Genomic DNA, 17477 nt, shown 5'->3' on the forward strand with positions numbered 1-17477 from the left:
AGGTTCCCGCCTTCATATTCGGGTATTTCATCTCCGTGTTGGCTAACCCAAGATTGACCCTCTCCACGAATGGATTTGGTCTTGCTGGGCAGCAGCAAGTAATCTGAGGTATATGTATTCCTAGGGAAGTTCCCGGGGGTGGCGTGAGGGCCGAGAGTAAAATCCCGGTGTTTCAGGCTCCGGTGCTTCAAGTAGTCTGGCCGTAAACTGATGGAAGAATGAAGATAATTTGAATTATGAACCTCTTTATACTTAACATCAGGATACTTATGTGATTATTAATATCCTGCAACCAACCTCCTATTTCTCTGAGAGATCTTGGCCTTGCTTGCACGACACCCCCAAGAACACAAATAGACTTTCCCTTGGGGATGGGAATAAATTAATCCATGCAATTATAGAATAATTAAAGCACTTCCAGCCAATTCAAGTTTTGAGAAAAATCCAAAAATAATTCCTTGATTTAAATATTATTTACTAAATTAATTCTTCACTCAACCTTTTTATAGATTTCTCTCTTTTTTCTTTTTTTTTAACCTCCCCACTGTCAGGGAATGAAGGCATTGTGTAGTTACTGAAGTCACTTGCATGAATGGCACATTGTTTTTACACAGAACAATGAAGACTTGTCACTGAATTTTTTTCTATAAAGAGCTATAGTATGGCTTTAGTTAACAGTGAGTGTTTTGGTTAGAGGAGCGGTCCTGGATTTCCCTCGGAGATCCTTTTCTCCAAATGGAATGCCTTTTTGGATGCCCTGTGGACCTTCAGAGTGTTTGCTTCAGCCGCTGCCTCCAGGCAGGAGCTTCTGTGCATGTGGAGAGGCAGGAGAGAGTGGGCAGTGGACAGCATGTTCACTGGACCTGGGCCACCTGGGTTTGGAGCCCAGTTTCACTCACTGCTGGCTGGGTGACCAAGCTGCTTTCCTTTTTTCTAATTCTTCCTTCAGCTGTCTACTACAGAAGATGGCTGTGAGTTCATGGAAAATGCCCAGAATGGTGCCTGGCTCCCAGTACTGGCTAATACCATTCTAAGACGTTGGCATTCCCCTGTCTTTATGCAGATGCTACTGTCACAGGGCAAGGGGCAGCTTTAGAGGAACAGAACCGATATTTTCCCAAAGAAGACGTACAAGGAGCCAGTAGGTACCTGAAAAGGTGCTCAGCCTCACTCATCGTCAGGGAGATGCAAATCAAAACCCCAAGGAGACATCAGTTCACACCTGTTAGAATGGTCCTCAAGAAGCTAAGAGAGAAAGGTGTTGGTGAGGAAGTGGAGAAGGAAGAATGCTGGTGCCCTCCTGGTGGGAAGGCAAACTGGGTCAGCCACTGTGGAAAATAGTGTGGAGATTTTTCCAAAAATAACAAACAGTAGTACCATAGGATTCTGCAGTTCCTGCTGGGTATATATCTGAAGGAAATGAAATCGGTATCTGGAAGACATATCTGCATCCCCACGTTCATTGCAGAATTTACAGATGTTTGCTCTTAATCACGAGGCAAAGCTAAACTATTATGGAACGGGGGTGGGGGAGAGGGTTGTGCACTCAGTGATCGCCTTGGGTTTCTTCTGGGATCCTCTGTGTCTCTCTGAGTAGGAGGGTGCTGGCTGCCTCCTCTGGGCAAATTGGTTCCAAGAAGCTATTTACTGTGACTCTGACAGATGTGAAGAAAAATTATCCAAAATTTAGAAATTAAGGCCAAGAGTGTGCAGTGTATCCTTTCAGAGTCATTCTTGGGCATTGTTCGGGCAGCCCAGCGAGGGCTTTTTAATATCTAGGGGAATGTACTTTTGTTTGACTCTGCTATTGACAATTAATTAAGGGCTCAGACTGAAGTCATACGTCAACCTGTAGATCTTATCTGGTAGAGATGCAAATAATTCCTGCTCAGTAGAAAAGATAACCTCAGAGGTTACGATTTCCTTATTGCTCTGTGAGACTATAACCAGTTTTATATCTAATCCAGGAATCTTAGTCTCTTATTCCTGTTTAAATTCCCATAAATATGCAGTCCTTCAAAATTCTCGGAACCAGCTCTACCTTCTTATTTGCTCCTTTATTGGTGAATTAAACAATCTTTGACATGTGTTCATTCTATATTTTTGGGAGTTAAATTTTTAACTTTTTGAAAATTACACTTTGATGAAAGTGATATTGGGTACATTTCCCACTCCCCTAAGTTTTAAATAATAAGCCACCGCATTATAATAAACACATTTGTGTGTCTTACGTAGTAATATAAGCACTTTATAGTGTGTGTGTGTATGCACATCTATCTATCTATCTATTTACCTATATTGTGTATAGTATATAAAGTGTTTTCCCAGATGTGATCATGTTTTGACCTTGAATGTTGAGGTTACTTTGTGAGGAAGTGGAGCAGATGGAATTAGTCCCCCTTAACAGCCGGGGAATGTAGACCCAGACCAAGAAGGAAGGTGACTTGAACCCAGGTCAGGCATGTCCTAGGTGACAGGACCAAGATGGTGCCAGAGTGAAGCTGGCGGCCTCAGCTGGTTTTCCCTCTTGTCTGTGCCTGCTGTCTCTATCTATGTTGGTGAAATCTGGTTAAGGTGAACATCAGGAGCATCTCCCAAATGGCAAGACACCCAAGTAGGAGCAGCTGGATGGGGTGTTGAAATGGGGAGGCCATTTGATGGCTTTCCTTGGGTATGTATGAGCTACACTTGGCAGCACCTCTCCCTCCTCTGGCAGCAGCTCACTCCTTGTGGGCAAGGGCTCCCCCATCCTGAGTCCCCAGGCCCCTAGGGGCCATCTTTCAGTGTGGTAATAGGGGGCCCAGAGCGATTAGCAATATTTCAGAAAGCTCAGGGGAGATCATACATCTCCCTATGACAGGTCTGCCCAGACTAAATGAAATGTCATTTCTCTGCTGTTGGCTGGCATTCTGTCGGCTCAGTCTGGCTGTACTGCTTATCTTAGGCTGATCAGGAGCCCTGCTTGGACCTTATATGCGTCCTTGACAAATAAAAATGAATTATTACTTAATAAATGCAATTGGTTTGGCAAAAGCAGCCTTTCAGAGCATGGCTCCATGGAGCTCCAAAGGGCCTAACAAAAGGGCTTCTCAAAAGGGGCCTTGCTGGCTCAGCCAGGGCCAAGTCTAGCTGGGCCCCTCCCTGAGGAAACAGAAAATGGTGGCCCTGGGGGAGATGACATCTTAGCCTGAGGCTGAGAACTTGACCTGGGGCAAAGTCCTCCAAGGGCCTGGAGAGTATGGGGCATTCATTTCATCCACTGCAATGTCGGATAGGTGTCAGGATTCAGACAACCTCTTTACTGAAGCTGAGAGAAGCAACTTGTTAAGGTCACAAGATTCACTTAAGAAGTGCAGAGGTTAGCATGAGCCTTTATGTAGTAGCATGGTTGCTGGGAGGCGGTGGGGTCACACCTGGCTCGAATCCTGGCTCTGTGTGTAGCCCGGTGTAAGTTGAGGATCGAGGAATCACAACTCCTTATCTGCAAAATGGGCATCATAACTGTACCTGCTTTTTAAGCCAATGCAAGGATGTCAGCTATTGCTACAGTGGGGTTATTCTTAAAGATTTATTTTGCGGGTCAGAGGAGATCCGTGGGGTCAGGAACCACAGCATCTCAAAAAACACAGACAAGGATCTCATTCATATTGAAGGTGGAGTCCTATATTCACATGTTTGGCCTGTTATAGGTTAAGTGGATGCATCGTAGAACTGGTTGACAGTACGTATATTATACCCCAATAAAGCCGTTTAACAAAATAGAGCCAGTCTCTGCCATCTTGGGAGCTTATAATAGTGGGCTATGTGGTCATTAATCAAATAATGACCCAAATAACATGCTTGTCTCATGAAAGAAAAGTACGGAGTTCTATGAGAGTTTGTGGCAAGAGAACCTCATCTAGGCTGGGAGGTAAGGAAGGCTTCTCCAGAGAGGTGACGCGGAGCTAGGGTGGGAAGGAGGAGAGGAGTGAACTAGGTGAAGGGGAGGTGGGAGAAAGGCTTTTGGCAGAGGGACGATCATGTGCAAAGGCCCTGAGGTAGGAAAGCACAGGGCCATGGGAGAAGAGAAAAAGAGCAGAGGTGGCCATAGTGTCACGGTGGTATGAGATGAGACCAGGGAGGGAAGCTGGGCCTCATTGTGCAGGGCTTTACAGGCCAAGCAAAGGAACTGAGCCTTCATTTTAAGACCCTACTCCAGGGTTCCCGCACCACCCATGGGCCCCGGCTCCTCTTCTCTGGCTGGGATATGATCAGTAGGGACCATGGGTTCCAGCAGGGACTGAGAGCAGTTCAAGGGCAGAATGTGTCCTGGGGTGTCAGCTTTGTGAGTTGAGCTTCTCTTTGTCCTCTGGAAACCCATTGGCAGACCATCTGTGGGCTCAGGTCTGGCGCTATTCAGCAGCTGTTCCCTAGCTGGGAAGAGGCTTTTAGCTTTAATAAAAAGAGAGTAGAGATAAGAAGACCGCCTCGGCAGGGAGGGCAGCAGTGACAGGATGATTTAAATGGCCTCTCCAGTGTCATTTCTTCTGTGCAGACCTCATAAATCAGATTAGCATTGGGCTCTGACGGGGAGGTGCAAAGGGAAAGGGGCCTGAGGGAGAGGGGAGCAGGGCTTGTGGCTCTGGTTCCTCCTGGGCCTGCCTTGGAGCGGCTGGGACAGCCCTAGGGAGTGCCGGGGGCCTGTATCCCTCAGTCACAGCCCACCCCCCTAGCCTTGCTCTTCGGAGAAGGGGAAGTTGGGATGACCCCACTCCCACTGCAGCTTGCCAGCCCATCTTCAGCTTTGGGGAGAAAATAACGAGGTTGAGACGAGAATAAGAAAGAGAAGGATCTGGAAAGTGTAGAGGGTGGGGGTTGGGGAGAGAGTAACAGTCTCCAGAAATGCTAGAAGCAGTGGTTCTACCTTGCCGTGTATTACAATCACCTCAGGAACTTGACAACGGATGCTGATGCCTGGGGCTGACCTCCAACACTTCTGAGTTCCAGGTGACCCTACATGCAGCTGACATTGAGAACTGGGGTTAGAACTGAACTTCTGTCTTACATTCAAGAACTGTGTGATCACAAGCCATTATTACTGCCATGACCCGCCCAGGCCCACACAGCCTTCCTCTTGAAAGTGATTGGATTCAGGGGCCAAAGTCAAAGTGTCCGAGACAGGTGTTCATGCGGCCTAACTCCCACCCATGTCCCTCCTCTTTCAGATCTCGCGCTACCTGGGCAAGATGTATAGCGAGATGATTTTTGTCAATGGCTTCGTGCACTGTGACCCCCACCCCGGCAACGTGCTGGTGCGGAAATGCCCGGGCACAGGGAAGGCGGAGGTGGTCCTGCTGGACCATGGGCTCTACCAGGTAGGAGACACCATTCCCACCTGGCCAGCCCAGGGTCTCTGGGCCTGTCTGGGATGGGAGCTTGCTCAATTCCTCGACTGGCCACAGACACTGGAGGCAGAGAGCCAGGGTGGGTGGAGAGGCCCTTCCTGCCCTGCCCCTAGGGCTGCCATTTTGTGCAAGTCCTGTTTGACCAGCTGTCTCCAGTCCAGTAAGGTTGGTAATACCTTCCTTTACCGCCTGCAGTGGAAGTCGACGGGGAGGTGTCTGGTCTGTGTGGGTGCCTGGGTCTGTGTGGGTGTGTAAACACCGTGCTTCCCTGGGAAGCCCAGCCAACCTGCTGGGAAGTAAGCTGCCCTTCGATGAGCTGGGGCTTTGGGGAAAGAGGGTCACTCAGCCCCCGGGAGGAGGTAATGTGCACTGGGAAAGGGGGCCCAGAGCCGGTAGGGGCTCAATGGGCCTGGCCTCTGTCCTCTGGAACTTGGAACTCATCTGGTTCGCATGAGCCATGAGCTTCTGCCTGGAAGTTGCTAAGTTCACTGCCAATGCCTGGACCCAGGGCCTATCCTGAGTCCACAGCAGACGGTCCTGGAGAGGTTTCACCAATGGTCTCCTGCTCTTCCCCTCAGAGCCCTGATCTTACCTCCCCATATCTTCACCCCTTTGAAAGGCTTAGTGAATCGGGACATGAGTTTAAGGTAGGCTAGCTGCTGTCACACAACCCTCACACATGTGATCGCCCAGACACAACAGATGTCTACTTGCTCGTTCACAGATCTGTCCTGTCCTGGAGGTGTCTGCAGGCAGGGGCTGACTGAGGCTCTGCCCCCCGGGCTTCGCTGGGGGTGGTCTCCTCATCCTCCAGCAGCGGTGAGGGCTTGGAGGAGCATGCATGGGAAGGTTTGCAGGCGCTGAACATGGGGTTCTGCCACGTTGCATTGGTTGGAGGTCAGGCAGAGCGCTGCACCTAACTAGGAGGGAGGCGGAGAGTATGACTTTGGTGGGCAGTTAGTGACCGCCACCCCTCAGGACCGAGGCTGGCCAAACAGTAGCCTTCACTTTGGACCCTCAATGATGGCTGACCTTTGGGGGAGAAGCAGATCATGCACAGGGGCTCTGGTCTCCAACAGTCCCCCTTCACAGTGTCACACCAACCAGCGGCTAGGTCTCCCGGGGGGAAAGGAGACTCAGGTCCTGCCACACGGCTCCCCACCTCAGGTGCTCACCGACGAGTTCCGCCTGGATTACTGCCGCCTCTGGCAGTCGCTGATCTGGACTGACATGGAGAAGGTGAAGAAGTACAGCCAGCGCCTGGGGGCCGGGGGTCTCTACCCCTTGTTTGCCTGCATGCTGACTGCCCGGTCTTGGGACTCGGTCAACAGGGGCATTGGCCAAGCCCCGGTCACTGCCACAGAGGTAGGCATGCTTCTCCTGAATGTGAGGGGTGGGGCCAGGGGTGGCCTTTGGACCCTGTCCAGTCCAGGGTCTGGGGTTCTGGGCTGGTGGGCTGTGGCCGTGGGGCAGTGGGCAACAGCGGAGAGCTCCTGGAGGAGAAGCATTCCTGGATGCAAGGTCACTGTGTCCCTCCTGGCCTCAGCAACCCGCTCACGGTAACCATGTAATCCACACTGCTGTGGCTTTTGCTCTAACCCAAGATTTCAGGCTTCCACCAAGTTCTCCTCTAGGACTTTCGGGAATCCCCAGGGACTGTCTCATCAGTAAGTCGGGCTCCTCTGTGCCCCTTGTAAACTTCCTGTGTGCCTCCCTTCTTGGGGGGGGCACCTCAGTTCCTCATACGGCACCGAGCCACTTGCCCCATTGTCCTCCCCGAGTGTGTGGCAAATAGCTTTTTCAGTCTCTCTTTGTAGCTCATTCTCCATTGGATCTAGACAAGAATCCCATGGAGCCTGGGCTGAGACTGATTCTAGGAGCCCCTCCTCCCTGCACTCCCAGCCGCCTCCTCCCCAGTCCTTCCCTGTGCTAGACCCGTGCAGACTTGCCCATAGCCACGTGGGGACCAGCTTGGACTCTGCCGAGGCCCGGGCTCACGGCAAGGGACAGGTCCCGCTTGTGCAGTCAGATAGACCTGGGTTCTAGTTTCAGCTCCTGCTTTTCCTGCTGGCATGACCTTAGATGGTTCTCATCAGGTCTCCGAGACTTGTTTGTCCTCCCCTGTAAGCTGCCTTGTGATGAGGGCCTGAAGGAATGGCTGTATGGAGTCTTAAGCAATGTCACAAAGAGACCACCTCTCACCATCTCTTGGCTCTGCTTTCCTGCAAATGGACATCATTCCCCAGCAAGCTTGGTGGCCGTGATTACTGCCAGCAGCCCCAGGCTTGCATGGCTTTAAAGCTTGATATCTCAGAAGAGAGACCATCTCCCTCCGTTGTTAAATAGGGATGATAATTTCTGTTTTATTGATAATGTATGTGAAGTGCCTCCCTATGGTTCCTGAAATTTGTTCATCAAACAAACATTTGTTTTTGCTGGAACTGAGACTAGGTGCTGGGGATCCAATGATGAACAAACAGACAGACAGGCAGGCCTTCCATGATGTGCACTGTGCTTGAGGGAGACAGACAGTAAACAAGTGAAGAAACAGGTAAATGGAATAATTGCAGGTTGCAGACACTGAGGGCACAGGCAGGGTGAGTAATGGGGGAAGGGCTGTAGATTGGGTGCTCAGAGAACTTGCTGAGGATTCTGGAGGACAAGGAAGGCAGCAGCCGCAGGCAGAGCTTGGAGAAAGCATTCCAGGCAGAGGGCACAAGATATGCCAGGACAGGGAGAGAAAGCGTTGGCACCATCTGGAGTGTGGAGAGGTAGGTGCTGGAATGAGAAGAATTTGGGGTGCTGGGCAGAGGGGGCTTCGCATGGGGCCTCCCAAGTCATGGGAAGAAGTTTGGAATAGTTCTCAGTACAAAGCAAAGCCTTTGACAGTTTTCAAGCAGGAGAAGAGTGTGCTCAGAGTTGTTATTTTAAGTATCTGGAGGGAACAAGATGAGCAGTGGGGCAGTTGGTGGGTAGGCTGGGAGGTGATGGGGGCACAGACCACGCTAAAGGCAGAGGAGGTGGAGGGAAGCGGATGAGCCTTACTGCTTTGGATGCAAGACTGAGAGGCCCTTCTGTCGACTCAGGTGTAGAGAGGCGGCAGAGGGAGGGGTCAGAGTTGCATCACACCTTTTTGGGGTGAGTTATAGGGTAGGGGAGCTACTTTCTGGCACAGGGAAGACTTTGGGAATGACATAGTTGGAGGGTGGGAGGCAGGAGTTAGAACATTCACATGGGGGCATTGTGGGCAGACAGGCTTGGAGCTCAAGGACATAAACTTGGGAGTCATCAGCATGTACATGGTATGTAAAGCCTCAGGGGTGGACACAATCATGCGGCGCACAGTAGGTATTTAGTATACAGTACGTGTTTTCATTAACCAAATTAGGGTCTTATTTTGCATTTTTGCTCACTTACAAAGACCCAGCAGAAATGCTACCATGTTAGTCTGCCTGGGTTGCTGGTAGAGCATGGCTAGCTAGGTGGGTTTGTACAACAGAAATCTATTTTCTCACAGTTCTGGAGGCTGGAGGTCCAAGACCAAGTCACTGGTGGGTTGATTTCTGGTGCAGCCTCTCTTCTGACTTGCAGATGGCTGCCTTCTTGTTGTGTTCTCTTATGGCCTTTCTTCTGCATGGACACACTCCTGGTCTCTTCCTCTCTTCCTAAGGACATCAGTCCTGTTGGGCTAGGGCCCCGCCTTTATGAAGTCCCTTCACTTTGATTACCCCTTTAAAGGCCTCCTCTCCAAATACAGTCACACTGGGGTTAGGACTTGAACATCGTGGTCTGGGAGAGACACAGTGCAGTCCGTAGTGCCGGCCAGAAAGCCTCTCCTCTTCGTCTTTGCCAAAAGTGGCCTCTTAATACTTGTATCACTCATGGGCATGCACCGTAGACTCTCTCAAGGAGGAGCTGTTTGTGTCCTTGTATGACTTCTCCAGCTAGTTGGTGAGTACTTGGGAGGCAAGGATCCTGTCTTGTATGTCTTTCTATAAGGTCCCTGCAGTCCTGGGACCACCTCTAACAGAGGGGTGTTCAAGTAGGTTCTGCAGACATGGACTCTAGTTGCTCACTTTGGACAAAAAAACCAGTGAGAGAATAAACTTGGCCACTGCAGGCCAGCCCCACTCTAGTCTCTGAGATGTAAGGGCTCAGTTTTTCTGAGTCTTAGTCTCATTGAGAATTTGGGGACCCCTCAGCATTGTGTCAGGGAAGATGTTTTCCAGCTATAAATGGCATAAACATTTAGGCATCTGTTTTGTCCATAGCAGAACGCCTGGAGGTGAGTGGGTCCTGCCTGGTTAATTGAGGTGATCAGAAGCTCAGGGCTTTGGGCTGACTCTTAGGGTTCTGCTGGGAGAGTTCCAAGCTTTACGCTTTTATTCCCTGATCCAGGGGTGGGAATTTGGGGCCATTTCTTCTCATATATTGTTTCTTAAAAACAGGAAAACCTTTCCCAGAAGTCCCCCCAGAGACTCCCCTTGGTCTCATTGGCCAGAATTGTGTCTCCTGTCCATGCCCGAGCCAATCACTTGGCAGAGGCCTTGTGCTCAGAGCTGACAATGGCCGAGATCAATCAAGATTCCCCGTGGGGCTAGGGAGGGGCTCTGCCTTCCTGAAGAGCATAGCCCCAAGGGGTCAAGTGAACAAAAATGGGGTTCGCTTGTCAGAGGAGAATGGGGAATGACTGTTGGGTAGGCACCCAACCGGTCTACTTCAGGCAGCCACCATCGGGGTATTCCGAGCTCGAGGAGATGCCCCCAAGAGGGCATCTGGCTGGGTACAGGTGCCTGCCTTTGCTCTGAGAGTTGCTGAGAAGGACTGTCTCCAGGCCAGTCCCCACTTTGCTGAGGAGGTCCCTGAGGTGAGCAAAGCCTTGATCTGGCCGTAACCCTAGGCAGGCTAGTCCATAGCTGTGGTGAAAGGCGGTGGGGAGACAGCAGCCTCAGTGTCTGGCTTCGTGTCCAGATGTTCCAGTCTGATAGCTCCTGCCTGAGGGACATTTCGAGTTTCACAGCAACTCAGTTATCAGCAGCACACATGTGTTCTGGAAAGGACCGAGAGTCCTACTTGTGCCGCAGAAGGCAGCCACGTGGGGAAACCTCTGGCAGCACTGCTGGGCCCCTCTTGTGACTTCGATTAGCACCAAGGATCTCCCCATTGCTTATCTCTGCTGATCCTCTTGGTCCTGCTGGGAGGTGGGCACAGAGGGTATGAGCATTTCCAGTTTTTGGATGAGGACATTGGGTTAGAAGAGGTGAAAGGACTTACCCAGGGTCACAGTCCCACTGAGAGGTGAGAGGCAGCAGAGCCTGGTGGTGAGGACATGGGCTTGGGAGCCAGACTGCAGGGGTTCAAATCCTGATTCACCACTTAGTAGCTGTGGCCCATGGGCAGGGTGCCTAACTTCTCAGTGCCTCAGTTTTCTCCTCTCAAATGGGGGTGATACACTTGCCTGATAGGGTTGTCGTGAGGATCAAATGAATTAATTCCTGCAAGCATTTTCCCTGGGGACAGAGAAGATGTCAGAGGTGTACCGTCATGCTCGGGGCTTTGGCCGGGGGCCGTTATTTGCCCAGAGTCTTGTAGAGTTCAGGGACAGGGAAGGGTGGGAGGCCAGACCTCATGCTCAGACACCAGGGTGGGGGTAAGGGCTAGCCCTGGCTCCTGCTCTTTGGATCTTGGGACCTCCAGCACTGGGCCGGCTGAGATGGGCTCCAGCATGGAGACAGTGATGGGCAATGGCTGTGTGGGCAGCAGGGGCTTTGGGAAGGTCTAGTGGGGTGCAGAGTCAGGCAGAGTATGGAGCTGGGTTGGGGTCAGGAGCTCAGGTCTGTGCACTGCACCAGCCTGGGCTTGGCTGAAGGGATGGGGGACATGACTCAGCAGATACCAGCTCCCGGGGCTCCTTCTAAGTCTGGTCTGAAATCGGTGGCAAGTGGAAGACGCCTTGGAGAGTAACACACAGGTGAGCCCTGGGCTGAGAGGCTGGCTAAGTCCAGCCTCAGCAAGGGGTTGGGGAGGAAGCCGACTTCCTGCCCCAGTCCATACAGGCTTGTGGGCCTGGAGCAAGGGTGCTGGTGACCGCGGGGGGCTGGGGATGACAAGGGGCCTTGCTGACGTGCTCTTGTCCTGTGTCTAGGGCTTGCTCAGAAACTGGGGTGAGGTGTCTCCTCCATGTCTGTCGGATTATAGAGCTCCCCCCAGGGGAGGTTCCTGGCGGCCCTGAGGCAGCTGTGCTGGGAACTCCCTCCTGGAGGGTCCTTGTAGCCTCTCCGCCCCAGGCTGCCCTGACATCTACTGCCCTGGGCCCCTCTGTCCACTCCAACTCTCCCCGTCTGTCTCTCTGTTGCTGCTTCAGGACGCGGAGATCCGCAACAATGCGGCCAACTACCTCCCCCAGATCAGCCAGCTCCTCAACCATGTGCCCCGCCAGATGCTGCTCCTCTTCAAGACCAACGACCTGCTCCGAGGCATCGAGGCCGCCCTGGGCACCCGGGCCAGCGCCAGCTCCTTCCTCAACATGTCACGCTGCTGCGTCAGGGCGTTGGCCGCGTGAGTGTGGGCTCCAGCCGCCCTTCCCTTCCCAGCTCTCCTTGCCTGCCCCGCTGGTGGGGGAGGGGAGGCGGTCCCGGTTACCTCCACTTTCTCCCACCAGTCCCCAGGGCCCCGCCTGAGGTACCCAGTTGCCAGCTCCCCCTGGAGGAAGAGTTTGGGGGTAGGAAATGACTCCAGCAAAGTCCTTGGTGCCAGGCTGTGTGTGTGAGTGGTCCAGAGAGCTACCTGTAACTTTGTCAGATTGGTGGGTTCTGGGACATCGCCCTCCTAGTTCAGCTTTCCAGGCGATTCTTATCCTCAGTAAATTTTGAAACATTTTCTGAGAGTCTTAGTCCCACCCAAGTGTCCACTGGACTTGGAATCCTGATGTTCATCCCATTTCTAACTGGTCCCAGGACCTGTCTCCCCAGCATTGTCTAGGCTGCAAGGCCAGTGTTCTCTCCTTGCGGGTGTGGCCGTGACTTGGGAGTATTGCCAGCAGGCTCACGGGGGATCTCAGACCTTTTTAGATGCCTCAGGACCTTTAGAGTGTTGGTGAGGGAAGAAGGTGCTTCCTCAGGGAGATACTGCTAGAGAAGTGAGGGTTCTAGGCCCTTTTTCCTGAGTGTGCAGATACATGGGAAGGGCCATGCCCTGGCTGAATTTTCTCATCTGAGAGGGGAGCCCCAGACTGGGGTCAGATGCCATCCATCCTGTGCAGGGAATGTTTCGTTCTGGCAAAGTGTCTGGTGAAGGGAGCATTGGCCACGTATCTCCTGCACCCATGATCAAATATTGAGCTAGATTATAGCAAAATAGACTGCACAAAAGGGCTGAACATGATTTATTCTTCCTTTGAGGGTTCTGGAAATGAGGTCTCGAATGAGTCATTATCATAAACATCAATTTCCATCCCGTCCTTTTGTTAGTGCAGAAGGAATTGAGTTGTGGGTTGACTCCATACTGGGCTTAGCCTCTCAGGACCACCTGACCTAGTTTCCAGGTGCTTTAGCCTCAGAAAGTTTGGGAAAGCTTTTATATTTGGGTTTGGGAGGTTCAGGATTGGCATATATTTACTGAACATAGTGGGTCCTCTAGGTCTTTGATGCCCTGTGAAACAGCTGCTTTTGATCATTCCACTTAACTGGAAAGCTGCTATGGAGTAGTTGAGTTCCTCTGGTCTCTGGGTAGGCAGTGCTAAGATCACTTAACCAGAAGTCACCCACTAGGGCGGGGGTCTGGTGAGTAGGCTAAGCCATGATCTTCCATTGCTCTAAGTGGTAAGGAGTGCTTCTTCCTCATTTATCTCTTGTTCTCTCCTTCCTTCTTGTCCCGCCTGCAGGCACAAGAAGAAGAACAGCCGCTCACTCTTCAGAAGGACACAGATCTCTTTCAGAGAAGCCTTCAACTTATGGCAGATCAATCTTCATGAACTCATTCTGCGTGTGAAGGGATTGAGGTTGGCCAGCTGGGTCTTGGCCCTACTTTGCCGGCTGTTGCCCACTTCATACTGAGCGCATCTGCTGTCCCCTTTCCCTTTCCAGGGTGACTCTGTGGCGGGCAAGTGGAATTTTCACTCTTCACTCTTCTGTCATGTCTCCACCCAGGTGCCCTGTGTCTATCACATGGTAGCCTGGAGCCCCACAGTCATTTTCTGTGGCACCATTGTACTCCACCCTCAGAATCCCTCTCCTCAGCTGTGGCCCTTGTCTCATAGGCTACACAAGCTGTCCTATGCAAGAAATTTCTCTCCTTATCCAGGGAGATGGCATAAACAGTGTTTCCCACTCCTGGTGGGCGCCATTGGGCTGGATGTCCCCTTACTTCCGGTAACCATTCTTCCTGTCAGGATGGACTGTGAATCCCACTGACTTCCTACATGAATTTCTATATTTAACTGATGGGAGGTTTGATTTTGTTGGAGGAGAGCAGAGTTTCTGAGCTTGCTTGGAATGAATTCCCTCTCCTTGCCTTGCCGCTCCCAGAGGTGTCATACCCGGGCAAGGTGGCTTGGCATCCGAGACATGAGTTCACTGCTGTCATGGTGACCACGCTGATGTTTTATGTACTGTGTTTCAATAAAAATCCCTTCAGGGTTACAGGGAAGGGGTTTGTTGGTGGGATTTTTATTCTAGATCGGGAGTGAATCCACATTGGCCGTTAGGTAAGAGTGGGCCTGGGTGCTGTGGAACACAACTGTGTTCTACTTGGCAGCTGGTCCCTGTCATCCTTCCAGCCTTTCCCTGTGTGACCACTTCCTGCCCCTTGTAGGTGTTTCTTCCCTTCTAAGACTCTGAGACTTTGTCTGGAGAAGTTAAGAAGCCCAACTCAGTTCAGGGCTAGGAACTCAGAGGCTCTGCTGAAACCTCTGACTTGGGTTTCCCTGGGTTCTCACCACATTCCCTGTGAGCTGGCATCTACTTTGTTTTACTCCTTGCTTCCTGCCTGGGGTTCATCATTTGATGCCACCGTCCTGGAGACTATAGTGTAAGCCTCAGCTACTGTGGGTAGGGTTCCACTCTGAAATCTCCCCGTCGCCTGTCTGGGCTCCATGTTTCCACCTCTTGCACGTGCCAGAGCTGCCCTGCCCCCACTCACTCATCCGATCCTGTTCCTGGGACTTCCCCGAATTCCTGCTGTCACTCCAGGTGCCCGAGAGACCCCATATTCGGCAGGTCCTCCTATCACTGAGCTCACAGACAGTCATTGTATTTGAGTCTCTCTGATCTTACTTCACCCCGTTCACAGGGACAGGAAACTGCTAAATTGGAGCCTCCTCTTTTCTTTATTCCCAATACAACAAGCAGATTTTCCACTGACCAGAGATGATCTGCAATCCCTTTATTTCCTAAAAGAATTAATTGGTCTTGGTGACCAGTTGGATGCACCTAGAGACCTGAGAGAATAATTTGCAAGATCTGTTATTAATCATGAGGATACATGCTGCATATTATATTTTATGGTGTCTTTTATTTTATAGCCACTGAAGTAAATATAAATGTCCTTTTTGTTCAAGGTAATGGTTACTTGCTTTTCACTTTTAGTGTAATGGTTGGCTTCCTGCTGCCCTGGGATCTAAAACACCAGCAGGTTGCCAGTGAGCCCAGCACCCAGGACAGTTAACAACCAGGGAACCCACCCAGAGATTTTGGGGTATAGGGCAATTTGAAAGTAGGAGGGAAGTTAGTAGATGATTTTTGAGTGCCTTCCTCAGGGAGAGACCCTGCTGGGCTCTTTGTCAATAAGTTACATCATTGAATTGTCCCACCAGCTCTGTGAGGGGGAAGGGTCATGAATCTCATCCTATAGAAATGGGAATCAAGGCTCAGAGAGCATTAGTAATTTCCCTAAGGTCACACAGCCGCTAAGTAGGGTTCCACGCTTTGGTTTTTATCCCCCAAGGCTGTAGATCTAGATCACACTCACTCTTTGGCCTGTCAAATGTTCCTGAATTGAGTCTCAAAAACCCCAATTTCAGGAGGGATTGGGTTTTCTGTGGAGGTAGTGGGGAGTCCAGCATATCTGCGCATCCCAGGGCAGGAGCTGGCCCACTGTGGCCTGCATGCGGTTCTGACCCTGGCCATCCGGAGTCAGTGCCCAGCCTACCGGCTTCAGGGCATAGTTCTTGGAAGACGGTCCTCACTTTAGACATAAGCTGCAGGTGTGGGGGGTTTGCCAGGCCATGTGAGCTTCTGACCAACTGGCTTCAAATGTGGGCATTCCCACACACCCCCAGACTTAGGAATTTGCTAGAATGGACTCAGAACTCAGGAAAGTAACGTACTTGGGATTACAGTTTGATCAGGACTAGTGATCCTGGTCCTGGTCACTGAAGAGACACGTAAGGCAAGGTCTAGGAGGATCCTGAATGCAAAACTTCCACGTCCTCTCCCATGGCATCAGGACACGTCACCCTCTCAGCATATCGGTGTGTTCACTGAGCCTCAGTGTTTAGGCTCTTTATCGGGATTTCCTCACATAGACACCATTGACTGAATCATTGATCGCATGATGGAACTCAGTCTCCAGCCTGCCCTTCTGTCCCCTCCTTGGAGAAGGTGGGCTGATATGACTCCTTCCTGGGTCCTCTAGTTAAAACTCAGGTGTGATCCAAGGGGTACACTCAGAAAAACAAGGGTACTCCTATGCTTGAGAAATTCTGAGGAGTTACAGTTATCTCCGAGGAGCTGCGGACACAGACCAGATTCTTTATTATATAATAACCACTCGGGGGTCTTGTTCTGTCCCCTTGGCCTGAGGTATGTCTGTATCGACTGACTGTGGGCCTGTGCCTTCTGGTTGGCCTGGGTGGGGCCATATTTGGAGCCCAGATTCTCTCCCTCTCTCATTTCTGTGGGTCAGCGACAACATGACTGAGCTTCCAGGTGGGACCTTGCTCTGCTCCCTTCTCTCGCCTCTGGAACTTGCCTTGAATTGATTTGGATTGGATGCTTCCCAATAAAAGCCTGTGACTTTTTTCCTCCCAGCAGTGACAATGTTACATTGGAAAGTCACCACCAACTTATTTTAAAAGACTGTTTTCCCTTTGAACACTTAAATATTTACTCAGTTTAGGTGTGGGCTTCTTTGATTTGGGCAGCATGGATATTTTTTCCCCTTCCTCTTTTCAGGCAGAGTAGAGAGAAATGCCAACTCTGTGGCCGTGTGTTCTAGAGCCTCTCAGGTATGATGCTCTCAGTTCATGGGAAATTGAGAATCCGCTAAATAAACATGCCAGTATCTAAAATCTCAGAATTCTTTATCTTCAGGGCCGTTGAAATCTGTATATGAAAAATAAACTACACGTGGCCCTCCTCCTCCCTTAGGAATATTGTGGCTGATTGTCATGTTAATTTTGACATTGCTCCAAGCCCACTCCCCAGGCCTCTAAGAATGTATACAGCCCTTGAAGGTCCTCTCAGAAAGCCAGAGTGGCTCCTAGAGGCACCCAAGCAAATCCCCAGGGGCAGGACACATTGGGAGGTTGAGCATTACTCTCCATGTGGTAAGAGTTAGCAGGAGCCCTGTAAGGGGCACCTGGGGCTTACGTGGTTTCCAGATGTAACCATTGGACTAGGGCTTAAAAGTTGGGAACTGGGGATGGGGCAAGATGTTAACAGGCAGGATGAACAGAGCCACATGGAGTGGCGTGTTCTTTGCAGCCTGACCTTTTGGATGGGTGGTGTTGGTTGGGAGGGATCGGGAGGGCACTGTGGAGATGCTACTGGCAGGTGACTGGCCGGTGGGAAGCTGCAGGAGGCCCAGTCTCCTAATCCTGAAATCTGCAAACATTTTGGGAAAAGCTGTTTGTTCAAAAAGGCTGCGGTTACCTCCCTCCCTTCCTGCAAAGTAAAGCCTATTATGAAGCTGCCCAGACTCGCTTGGCACTCTCTCTTTTTCTAAAGGATGGATGAGGTCAGCCCTCAGCGGAGTAAATATTAAGCTCTTGGTTAGCTCTGCTGTCCATTTTCCTGTGGTGAGTGCCTCCTAGCCTGCTTTCTCCGGAGGCTGCCTCGGCCCCTGCCATCAGCCCGCTTCCCTCCCAACCAGGTC

At 51.1% G+C, this 17477-nt stretch overlaps 1 protein-coding gene across 5 annotated transcripts in view; it reads left to right on the forward strand.

Moving 5' to 3' along the window:
- Positions 1–14939, forward strand: part of ADCK1 (aarF domain containing kinase 1) — a 118698-nt gene extending 103759 nt beyond the window's left edge. For 4 of the 5 annotated variants that reach the window (XM_082733677.1, XM_082733678.1, XM_082733680.1 and 1 more), the window contains 4 exons: positions 5205–5354; positions 6552–6749; positions 11749–11942; positions 13267–14939. In XM_082733677.1, coding sequence (XP_082589803.1) covers positions 5205–5354; positions 6552–6749; positions 11749–11942; positions 13267–13438 — 714 coding nt within the window. In that variant the 3' untranslated portion in view covers positions 13439–14939. The remainder of the gene's footprint in view (positions 1–5204; positions 5355–6551; positions 6750–11748; positions 11943–13266) is intronic. The other variant, XM_082733679.1, reaches the window with a different exon arrangement.
- The last annotated feature ends 2538 nt before the right edge of the window (positions 14940–17477 follow it).

The sequence above is a fragment of the Mustela nivalis genome (assembly GCF_964662115.1).
Source record: "Mustela nivalis genome assembly, chromosome: 6".
In the NCBI taxonomy this organism is placed as follows: domain Eukaryota; kingdom Metazoa; phylum Chordata; class Mammalia; order Carnivora; family Mustelidae; genus Mustela; species Mustela nivalis.